The sequence below is a fragment of the Schistocerca gregaria genome, chromosome 9, assembly GCF_023897955.1.
Source record: "Schistocerca gregaria isolate iqSchGreg1 chromosome 9, iqSchGreg1.2, whole genome shotgun sequence".
Taxonomy (NCBI): domain Eukaryota; kingdom Metazoa; phylum Arthropoda; class Insecta; order Orthoptera; family Acrididae; genus Schistocerca; species Schistocerca gregaria.
The window spans coordinates 175,151,056-175,163,724 of record NC_064928.1 but is presented as its reverse complement, the minus strand read 5'-3'; the positions used below and the strand labels follow the sequence as shown (position 1 = coordinate 175,163,724).

Below are 12,669 nucleotides of genomic sequence, written 5' to 3'. Positions count from 1 at the left end.
ATTGCTTCCATTTTATAAAATGAGATGCCATAATCACACCAATTTCCCAAGTATATACACTACTGGCCACTAAAATTGCTACACCAAGAAGAAATGCAGATGATAAACGGGTATTCATTGGGCAAATATGTTATACTAGAACTGACATGTGATTACATTTTCATGCAATTTGGGTGCGTAGATCCTGAGAAATCAGTACGCAGAACAACCACCTCTGGCTGTAATAGCGGCCTTGATACGCCTGGGCATTGCGTCAAACTGAGCTTGGATAGCGTATACAGGTACAGCTGCCCGTACAGCTTCAACACAATACCACAGTTCACCAAGAGTAGTGACTGGCGTATTGTGATGAACCAGTTGCTCGGCCACCATTGACCAGACGTTTTCAATTGGTGAGAGATCTGAAGAATTTGCTGGCCAGGGCAGCAGTCGAACATTTTCTGTATCCAGAAAGGCCCGTACAGGACCTGCAACATGCGGTCGTGCATTATCCTGCTGAAATGTAGGGTTATGCAGGGATCGAATGAAGGATAGAGCCACGCGTCATAACACATCTGAAATGTAATGTCCACTGTTCAAAGTGCTGTCAATGTGAACAAGAGGTGACCGAGACGTGTAACCAATGGCACCCCATACCATCATGCCAGTATGTTGATGACAAATACATGCTTCCAATGTGCGTCCACCGTGATGTCGCCAAACACAGATGCGACCATCATGATGCTGTAAACAGAACCTGGATTCATCCGAAAAAATGACGTTTTGCCATTCCAGGTTCATCGTTGAGTACACCATTGCAGGCGCTCCTGTCTGTGATGCAGCGTCAAGGGTAACTGCAGCCACGGTCTTCGAGCTGATAGTCCATGCTGCTGCAAACGCCATCGAACTGTTTGTGCAGATGGTTGTTATCTTGCAAACATCCCCATCTGTTGACTCAGGGATCGAGATGTAGCTGCACGATCCTTTACAGCCATGTGGATAAGATGCCTGTCATCTTGACTGTTAGTGATACTAGGTTGTTGGAATCCAGCACAGCGTTACGTATTACCCTCCAGAACCCACCAATTCCATAAACTGCTAACAGTCATTGGATCTCGATCAACGCCAGCAGTAATGTCGTGCTACGATAAACCGCAATCACGATAGGCTACAATCCGACCTTTATCAAAGTCGGAAACGTGATGGTACGCACTTCTCCTCCTTACATAAGGCATCACAACAATGTTTCTCCAGGCAACGCTGGTCAACTGCTGTTTGTGTATGAGAAATCAGTTGGAAACTTTCCTCATGTCAGCACGTTGTAGGTGTCACCACCAGTGCCAACTGTGTGTGAATGGTCTGAAAAGCTAATCATTTGTATATCACAGCATCTTCTCCCTGTCGGTTAAATTGCACGTCTGTAGCACATCATCTTCATGGTGTAGCAATTTTACTGTCCAGTTGTGTATTATGAAATGATATATTTTGTCTAAAATTTCACAGTGTGAAGAATTTTTGCAAAGACCTTCTGGAAAAAGAAAAGTAAAATAAAAAGCAAGGAAAATAATGGAAATACAAGATTTGACAAAGCCACAGATACTTTCATAATGGGAATAAGTCAGTCACTGATCAATAAAGGATGAGATGGAAATCGACACCAAATGAAACCAGAGGGACTGGACTATTTTAGCACAATCAACGATGTTTTAAAAGTGTTACCTTGAATATTACCACCTTCATGCTTTCATGTGAAAATTATAATCTTGCGGTTTCTTGTATTAAAACTATTATACTCAGCCTCCTTCCTAAAAAATAAAATGAAAACCCACCGTGACGTCCTGCAGTGGTTAAGGCATTGATTCATACCTGGTCATTCTAATTTCAGGTTTCTGTGGTTTTCCTAAGTCACTTCAGGAAATTCTTGGATAGTTCCTCACATAAAGCATTCACAGTTCTTGCCCTATCAGAATTATGTATGGAGAACTCTGTTAATGGAATATTTCATAACTGTCTCAGTTCTTTGTTTTTCAATAAAAGAGACAATAATGCAAAAATTTCCTTAATTTTATTTATTTATTTATTTTTGGTTGCTTACCATGGATTGAGAGAGAGAGACAGAGGGAGTGGGGGGCAGAGGCTTACCTTGCATTTGGAGTTGTCATTTGTGCATCCAAACACAAACAGCTCAATGAGAAGTAAGCATTCTTGTGGTACAATCCACGGAGTTTCATTCGATCGCTGTCATCGTAGAGTGTGAAAAAGTGCTCGATGAACTGGTCAGCAAATTCACCCGGATCACCAGCACCATTCACAATGAAATTCGGCTTCCAATAAGGTATGCATGCTGACGTGTGTAGGTAAGTCCCATCCTTAACACAACATAAGAAATATAAAATTACAAATGCTGCACTAAAACATACACTTTCTAACTACATCACACTACATTTTTTGACATTTCAAATACTCTACAATAATTAAACCTCAAAACACAACAGCATGATTATTAGGTCCTTGCTGTATGAGAGATTTTTGGCCTTCATCTACAGGTTGGAAATCAGCAAGGATAAATCTTCATAAATCTGGAAGTAGCTTGGGAAGAGGTAGAACATAATCTCAAATAAAAATGAAGGAACATTGAGTGGCCACCTATTAACTGAGATACCTCTCACAGCTATCCTCATGGCAGAAGAGTCGTGGAACATGAATACTGAGAATGTCTACAACAGCATGCGACTAACATCTGATTAATCCTGTAACTGACAAGATTTCTGAAGCAACACTGATTTCCAAAAACCAGGTATGAGCACCAAGAGTCCACACACACAAACTGGCAGTGCTGCTCACAGTCAGGCATTGGCTGCACTCAGATGGTAGCTTCCACACTTGAAGAGTGTAGGCAAATTACAAAGAAATTTTGATAAAAAAAATTGGGCAGAAACAATACAGATTTCACAATGTGACATCAAAAATAGCTGTTCTACAGGGGAATGAATGTCAGGCTTCGAACCAGCATAAACATGGCACAAATGAAACTTTTACATTTTCTATGAAACGTGCGAAAGAGTGAGAAGTGAATACACAGGAAACTATGGTACATAAAAGAAATGGTACATAATGTACAAATGCACCAATCTAAATGACACCAGTATGTTCTGAGGATGCTAGAGAATACGCTGCCAGGCAAAATGCTACAATATCAACCATTGGGAAGACCACACTGTCTCCGGATTGAACAATCAATGTAGTCACCAAACATCAGATACTCAAAGCTGATGATGATGATGACGATAAAGATGAAAGCACATATACAGTGGGCTGTAAAAGAATTATGAGCAGCCAGACAGTACAAACCTAATACCATTTCTTTTCCTTCACTCACCACAAATTACAAAAAAATTTCATGCAGACTATGTTGGGTCACTTTCCATAAAACATACACATACATTTACAGTTATTTACATACAAAGTATTATGGAAGGTAATGGAAGGGTTTAATTTCTTACAAGCAACATCCTACACTTTCCAATATAATTAAAAACTAATTTATAAAGATATTTCATTGCATACAGGAAGCAAAAGTGCTTTGAGGAACGAAAAACATTTTTTTCCAAAAATTTTAAAGCAGTCTCAAATAAATGATTAAGATTAAGGTCAGCTGGGCAGAGCACCACCTTCTCTCTTGTGACTGGAAACATCAACTCTGCACCGAGCTCAATCAATGAAGAAAAGAAAGAATGATTGTAGGTTAAAGTTATGATTCCACTGGAGCTGTAAACTTTGTGTCAAAATCAAAAATTTCTTGACATTTAATACAGACCCATTTCAAATGTGATTCTTGCATATACTTTTTAATTTGGGCACAGTTATGTTTCTACAAACATATTACCACATATGTTTGAATAATATCAAGAACTTGCAAACACACTGGAAAATAAAACACAAACTGCATACACTACTGTTGCAGAGGTTTATTTGCGCCACTACATGCAGCAAGCGGCTACACGGGTAGCAGGGGTTGTGTGGCGTGGACTGGATGGTTTTTTTAGGTTAGATGGCCACAAGCAAGTACAGAAAGGGCAACAGCCTCAAAGGGTGTGGGGCAAAGTCAGGACATGCGGGGACCAAGCAGCAATTGGTATTGTAATTGTAAACTGTCGAAGCTGCATTGGTAAAGTACCGAAACTTCAAGTGCTGATAGAAAGCACGGAAGCTGAAATCGTTATAGGTACAGAAAGCTGGCTGAAGCCAGAGATAAATTCAGCTGAAATATTTACAAAGGCACAGACGGTGTTTAGAAAGGATAGATTGCATGCAACCGGTGGTGGCGTGTTTGTCGCTGTTAGTAGTAGATTATCCTGTAGTGAAGTAGAAGCGGATAGTTCCTGTGAAATATTATGGGTGGAGGTTACACTCAACAACCGAGCTAGGTTAATAATTGGCTCCTTTTACCGACCTCCCGACTCAGCAGCATTAGTGGCAGAACAGCTGCGAGAAAATTTGGAATACATTTCACATAAATTTTCTCAGCATATTATAGTCTTAGGTGGAGATTTCAATTTACCAGATATAGACTGGGACACTCAGATGTTTAGGACGGGTGGTACGGACAGAGCATCGAGTGACATTATACTGAGTGTACTATCCGAAAATTACCTCGAGCAATTAAACAGAGAACCGACTCGTGGAGATAACATCTTCGACCCACTGATAACAAACAGACCCGAACTTTTCGACTCTGTAAGTGCAGAACAGGGAATCAGTGATTATAAGGCCATTGCAGCATCCCTGAATATGGAAGTTAATAGGAATATAAAAAAAGGGAGGAAGGTTTATCTGTTTAGCAAGAGTAATAGATGGCAGATTTCAGACTACCTAACAGATCAAAATTAAAATTTCTGTTCCGACACTGACAATGTTGAGTGTTTATGGAAAAAGTTTAAGGCAATTGTAAAATGCGTTTTAGACAGGTACGTGCCAAGTAAAACTGTGAGGGACGGGAAAAACCCACCATGGTTCAACAACAAAGTTAGGAAACTACTGCGGAAGCAAAGAGAGCTTCACTCCAAGTTTAAACGCAGCCAAAACCTCTCAGACAAACAGAACCTAAACGATGTCAAAGTTAGCGTAAGGAGGGCTATGCGTGAAGCGTTCAGTGAATTCGAAAGTAAAATTCTATGTACCGACTTGACAGAAAATCCTAGGAAGTTCTGGTCTTATGTTAAATCAGTAAGTGGCTCGAAACAGCATATCCAGACACTCCAGGATAATGATGGCATTGGAACAGAGGATGACATGTGTAAAGCTGAAATACTAAACACCTTTTTCCAAAGCTGTTTCACAGAGGAAGACCGCACTGTAGTTCCTTCTTTAAATCCTCGCATGAACGAAAAAATGGCTGACATCGAAATAAGTGTCCAAGGAATAGAAAAGCAACTGAAATCACTCAACAGAGGAAAGTTGACTGGACCTGACGGAATACCAATTCAATTCTACACAGAGTACGTGAAAGAACTTGCCCCCCCTTCTAACAGCCGTGTACCGCAAGTCTCTAGAGGAACGGAAGGTTCCAAATGATTGGACAAGAGCACAGGTAGTCCCAGTCTTCAAGAATGGTCGTCGAGCAGATGCACAAAAGTATAGACCTATATCTCTGACGTCGATCCGTTGTAGAATTTTAGAACATGTTTTTTGCTCGAGTATCATGTCGTTTTTGGAAACCCAGAATCTACTCTGTAGGAATCAACATGGATTCCAGAAACGGCGATCGTGTGAGACCCAACTCACTTTATTTGTTCATGAGACCCAGAAAATATTAGATACAGGCTCCCAGGTAGATGCTATTTTCCTAGACTTCCGGAAGGCATTCGATACAGTTCCGCACTGTCGCCTGATAAACAAAGTAAGAGCCTATGGAATATCAGACCAGCTGTGTGGCTGGATTGAAGAGTTTTTAGCAAACAGAACACAGCATGTTGTTATCAATGGAGAGACATCTACAGACGTTAAAGTAACCTCTGGTGTGCCACAGGGAAGTGTTATGGGACCATTGCTTTTCACAATATATATAAAGGACCCAGTAGATAGTGTCGGAAGTTCCATGCGGCTTTTCGCGGATGATGCTGTAGTATACAGAGAAGTTGCAGCATTAGAAAATTGTAGCGAAATGCAGAAAGATCTGCAGCGGATAGGCACTTGGTGTAGGGAGTGGCAACTGACCCTTAACATAGACAAATGTAATGTATTGCGAACACGTAGAAAGAAGGATCCTTTATTGTATGATTATATGATAGCGGAACAAACACTGGTAGCAGCTACTTCTGTAAAATATCTGGGAGTATGCATGCGGAACAATTTGAAATGGAATGATCATATAAAATTAATTGTTGGTAAGGCGGGGTACCAGGTTGAGATTCATTGGGAGAGTCCTTAGAAAATGTAGTCCATCAACAAAGGAGGTGGCTTACAAAATACTCGTTCGACCTATACTTGAGCATTGCTCATCAGTGTGGTATCCGTACCAGACCGGGTTGACGGAGGAGATAGAGAAGATCCAAAGAAGAGCGGCGCGTTTCGTCACAGGGTTATTTGGTAACCGTGATAGCGTTACGGAGATGTTTAGCAAACAAGTGGCAGACTCTGCAAGAGAGGTGCTCTGCATCGCGGTGTAGCCTCCTCGCCAGGTTTCGAGAGGGTGCGTTTCTGGATGAGGTATCAAATATACTGCTTCCCCCTACTTATACCTTCCGAGGAGATCACAAATGTAAAATTAGAGAGATTCGAGCGCGCACGGAGGCTTTCAGACAGTGGTTCTTCCCACAAACCATACGCGACTGGAACAGAAAAGGGAGGTAATGACAGTGGCACGTAAAGTGCCCTCCGCCACACACCGTTGGGTGGCTTGGGGAGTATAAATGTAGATGTAGATAGTCTACATTAATTCAGGCATAGTGGAGCGAGCGAGCGAGTGTGTGTGTGTGTGTGTGTGTGTGTGTGTGTGTGTGTGTGTGTGTGGGCGGGTGGGTGGCGAGGGGGGGGGGGGGGGGGGGGGGGAGTTGGGTGTTAGTAAGAAAGCTGCAATATCCAAAGCAAATTCCTGGTCCCAGGCTACCACAGATGGAAAAATGTTGACTTTTCTCCATATATTAAACATTAAAACACACTTTCTCTGGAATGGAGAAAGGTATTTTATTGCCTTTTATATTATTTGAAAGATGAAAATATTTTGATAAACAGTGTTGGAGAAGGAGATAATTGTTTCATGTCATATCAACAATAAGGTCATTAGAGACGGAGCACAAGTTTGGATTAGGGAAGAATGGGGAAGGAAATCAGCTGTGTCCTTTCAGAGGAACCATCCTGGAATTTGCCTGAAGCGGTTTATGGATCCTGATGTGAGTTTGAACCTCCCCCGCCGAATGTGAGTCAGTATGCTAACCTCTGTGCCAACCCACTTAGTGACGAAACTGTATCTTCAGGTTTTAAGTATTGCCCCCATTCTTTTTATGTAGTCACCTAATCTTTTTACTTGAATTCTTTTTCTTTTTTTTCTTTTTTTTTCAAAAATTGACAATTCCAATTTTCTCACATTATCTGAAAAAGAGAAAATAAATTTTTCATTGTAACAAGCATTAACAATGTTTTAAGTTTTTACTTCTGTGTTAAATATCTTTATTGCAACTGTGTTATAATTTTTCATCTTAAAAGCATCAATCTCAAACAATCTAAGAATTTTACAGCAGTTTTATATCTGAGGATACTACAGATCCCAAAAAAAAGTCTTCACACAAAACCCTCCAAATCAAGAGAGGTTTTTTGAACGATGTGACAATGTGGAACCTACAATGAAAATAATGCATTTATTATTAGTTTCATGGTTGTAATATTGAAATAATTTTTTTTACGTATTTCCGGAATGTAACAGTATGAGTTTGGCCTAGCATACAAACATATTATTGTTGTTGTTGTTGTTGTTGTTGTGGTCTTCAGTCCTGAGACTGGTTTGATGCAGCTCTCCATGCTACTCTATCCTGTGCAAGCTTCTTCATCTCCCAGTACTTACTGCAACCTACATCCAACTGAAAATGCTTAGTGTATTCATCTCTTGGTCTCCCTCTACGATTTTTACCCTCCACAATCCCTTCCAATGCTAAATTTGTGATCCCTTGATACCTCAAAACATGTCCTACCAACCGGTCCCTTCTTTTTGTCAAGTTGTGCCACAAACTCCTCTTCTCCCCAATTCTATTCAATACCTCCTCATTAGTTATGTGATCTACCCATCTAATCTCCAGCATTCTTCTGTAGCACCACATTTCGAAAGCTTCTATTCTCTTCTTGTCCAAACTATTTATCATCCATGTTTCACTTCCATACATGGCTACACTCCATACAAATACTTTCAGAAAAGACTTCCTGACACTTAAATCTATACTCGATGTTAACAAATATCTCTTCTTCAGAAACGCTTTCCTTGCCATTGCCAGTCTACATTTTATATCCTCTCTACTTCGACCATCATCACTTATTTTACTCCCTAAATAGCAAAACTCCTTTACTACTTTAAGTGTCTCATTTCCTAATCTAATTCCCTCAGCATCACCCGATTTAATTTGACTAAATTCCATTATCCTCGTTTTGCTTTTGTTGATGTTCATCTTATATCCTCCTTTTAAGACACTGTCCATTCCGTTCAACTGCTCTTCCAAGTCCTTTGCTGTCTCTGACAGAATTACAATGTCTTAGGCGAACCTCAAAGTTTTTATTTCTTCTCCATGAATTTTAATACCTACTCCAAATTTTTCTTTTGTTTCCTTTACTGCTTGCTCAATATACAGATTGAATAACATCGGGGAGAGGCTACAACCCTGCCTCACTTCCTTCCCAACCACTGCTTCCATTTCATGCCTCTCGACTCTTATAACTGCCATCTGGTTTCTGTACAAATTGTAAACAGCCTTTCGCTCCCTGTATTTTACCCCTGCCTTTTTCAGAATTGGAAAGAGAGTATTCCAGTTAACATTGTCAAAAGCTTTCTCTAAGTCTACAAAAGCTAGAAACGTAGGTTTGCCTTTTTGTAGTTTCTTCAGTTTTAATCTACAGTTCATAACCAACAGATTGTGGTCAGAGTTCACATCTGCCCCTGGAAATGTCTTACAATTTAAAACCTCATTCCTAAATCTCTGTCTTATTATTATATAATCTATCTGATACCTTTCAGTATCTCCAGGATTCTTCCATGTATACAACCTTCTTTTATGATTCTTGAACCAAGTATTAGCTATGATTAAGTTATGCTCTGTGCAAAAATCTACCAGACGGCTTCCTCTTTAATTTCTTCCCCCTAATCCATATTCACCTACTATGTTTCCTTCTCTCCCTTTTCCTACAGACGAATTCCAGTCACCCATGACTATTAAATTTTTGTCTCCCTTCACTACCTGAATAATTTCTTTTATCTCATCATACATTTCCTCAATTTCTTCATCATCTACAGAGCTAGTTGGCATATAAACTTGTACTACTGTAGTAGGTGTGGGCTTTGTGTCTATCTTGGCCACAATAATGCGTTCACTATGCTGTTTGTAGTAGCTTACCCTCACTCCTATTTTTTTATTCATTATACAAACATGAGGATTCACAAATTGACAGTTCCATTGTTAACAGATAAATAAATACAGCAGTTTACTAAATTATTTGTCCAATATTTTTCTATCAGTCATGACAAACACTTACATCTTGTCTCCTGCTGATATGAAACTTTCTGGCAGATTAACATTGTGTACTAGACTGAAACTCAAAACTGGAACAACAGATTTCCAAATGGTTGGATTCGTAGGAATGTGCCATTTCCCTGGCCTCCAAGAAGTCCTGATCTTACCCCCTTCTTTCTTCTTTTCTGGGGCAACATACAGAACACTGCCAACGGAGAAGAAATTTGAAATATAAGACATTTACCAGAGCGAATTTTGACAGGCATCACCACTGTAGCAGCAGAGATCCTACAAAACATATGGCAACAAATCGATCATTGTTTTGATGCCTGCAGAGCTAGAAATAGAGCTCACATTCAAACTTCTTAAGATATGAAGAAAATTTTATCTCTCTCTCTTCAATTTGACATTTAATTGTTGCACTATCTTGACCTTTTTTTCGGTAGCACTTTTTCAAGATCTCTTCATTCATTTTGTAACAGCCTGTACTGTGGTTAGGGCAGAGTAGTAAACAGCAGGTTATAATGTCATTTGAACCCTCATCCAGATGGGAGGGTGTTGAGAGGCCGGGACACTAGGCAAGGTTCCCGTCTCCATTGGCACTCATTCCTTTTGCAGACTGTTCAGCCAGTGGCAGGGCCAACAATTATACAGCCACTGCAGGTAGAGCCCTGTTGTCAGTGGAGGTGGGGTCAGGGCGGCCTTATGCCTGCCAACTGGGGTACAGATATGCCTGGCAGTAGGAGTGTGTCTGTCGATTGCTCACCAAGTTTGGTGAGGAGGGGGGGTCGGGGGGGGGGGGGGGGGGGGGGGGGGGAGGGATCTTGTCTGCAGCTGTGTCCAACATTCCCATTCAGTCTAAACTTTGGAAGCAGGGAATGTCTGTTGCTTGTCATATCACCTCAAATCCACCCAGTGGCTTGGCCAATGGTATGAAACCAGATTCGGGATGCCCACACGATAGTACGGTGCACATGACCAGAGGCTCTGAGCTCACAGTCAGATGCAGAAGGTCAAGTAATGAAAGGGGGTCAGCACCTTGGAACAACTGCAGAAGGGCTAGGTCAATTAATGGTGCTGGGTCAAGACAAGTCAAATAAGCTATTGAGAGCTTCCTCGGAGGACATAATTTAGTATAATTGTCAACACGCGATCTAGTGTCTCAATCTCTGCTCCACCTCAGAATAGACACCAGGCAGAAAGGGGCCAACGGTCAGGTGTTTGCGGCACTGAGCTGGCAGAAGTGTCTGAATGTGGAGGCTATAAACTGGGAGCCACCGTCAGATGCAGTTTCTAGGGCATGGTTGTCTGGGTTTAAGCCAGGCTCAGAAATGCTGCAAAGGAGCCAACTGGTTTCTATGCTCTCCTGAAACACAAGTCCTTTCATTCTGGACATCCCAGTGGAATGTGGGAAAGTAACTGGAGGATGCAAGCATGGCATGTGGACAGAATGACAACTCTGCTGTAACGGAACAGCCTTAGATTTCATACTTATTAAGTAAGGATGCATACAATATGAATTTTGTGTAGGAGCAAGTGACAGACAATTTTAATTTATCGATGCTTGATCATTTTCTTTATGTTGTAATTAGGTGTAAGGACGATACCACCAACAGACTGAACAAAACTTTATGCCACAGAAGCATTAACAACTTGAGCACAGTATTTAAGTAACACCCAGCAGGAAAAAAATAATAATCTGTAACAATACACATTGAGAACTGAGGTCGAACATAGCTTGGCTAGCCTTTAGGATCTGACAGTGATAACTCTCTCTCTCTCTCTCTCTCTCTCTCTCTCCTCCCTCCCTCCCCTAAACACACACACACACACACACACACACACACTTTGGTGATGGAAATTGTGTACCATTATAAGACACTAATGTCGTGGTCAGGCCTTTGAGTGAAAAAATTTTGAACGAGGCTCAGATGTTGGTAGTTGTGAATGTGGAAACACAACAAATGACACACTGAACACAAGAATGTGTGCCAACAACCAGCAGCCAACAAGTGTTGAGAAAATGGGCCAGTGAGTGTATACAGTCCCATGCATGCAATGGTGTCGACCAAGGAACAGTATGCACCCAGGCCAGGGCAAAGCACATGTCGACGGGTCAACGCTTTAGTGTGTGATGCGCCTCAATGATCTGCATGTAATAAACAGAGAACATCTGAACAAAGCACTGAGGGGATCACTACCCGAGGGGCTGCGTGTTTCATATGTAAGAACAGAACACCATCCACAACAGAGAATCGATGTCAAAAGATGGGATGAACACAGAGGCCTAGTGTACGGTATGTGGTGCATCCAGTCGGCCAACCAAGTTGTACAAAAGTTATGATGTTCTACAAAGCAGGATATGAAGCAACAGCCTCCATGATCTGTGTGCTAGTTAACACGAAAACCATCAACTGCCTGCTGTGCAGTGACATCAATGTGAAAACAAAGCAAGTCCCCCTGATCAAATCCTGGGTCTGAACCGGCTGGCAGGCAGGACAGAGCATCAGAGTTTGCTTGTTGATCGTAGGTCGGAAATGAATCTCATAGTTGTGACACGACAAGAAAATAAACCAACTGCTGAACACGATGTGCCGCTTTATCTGGTAACAATTCCGAAAGACTGAATAAGTAAATCAATGATTTATGATTGGCACCTGGTGGAATTTGGTACCAAAGAGAAAAACATGGAATCTTCATACCTTTTAGTTCTGTCTTTATTAATCAGAGTACAGTTTGGTATAGCTCCTCCTTATGATTATCAGTCACATTGTCTTTAAGCAAATAGTTTCATATTTGTCAGAATATCCACATCACCAATTAACATTTCTCTGTGTACAAGACACAGTCGTGTGTTATGAGTTGCGTTCATGTGAGTGTGTGCATGCATATGTGTGTCTATTGTTGACAAAGCCCATTGGCCGAAAGTTTTAAGTGTGAAAATCTTTTTGTTGAGCCTATCTGCGACTCAGCATCTCCG

At 41.1% G+C, this 12,669-nt stretch overlaps 1 protein-coding gene across 4 annotated transcripts in view; it reads right to left on the bottom strand.

Annotated features, from left to right (window-relative positions):
- Window positions 1-12,669, bottom strand: part of LOC126291565 (nuclear RNA export factor 1-like) — a 199,749-nt gene that overhangs the window by 54,682 nt on the left and 132,398 nt on the right. For all 4 annotated transcript variants that reach the window (XM_049985085.1, XM_049985086.1, XM_049985087.1 and 1 more), the window contains one exon: window positions 2,122-2,348. In XM_049985085.1, the coding sequence (XP_049841042.1) occupies window positions 2,122-2,348 (227 nt within the window). The remainder of the gene's footprint in view (window positions 1-2,121; window positions 2,349-12,669) is intronic.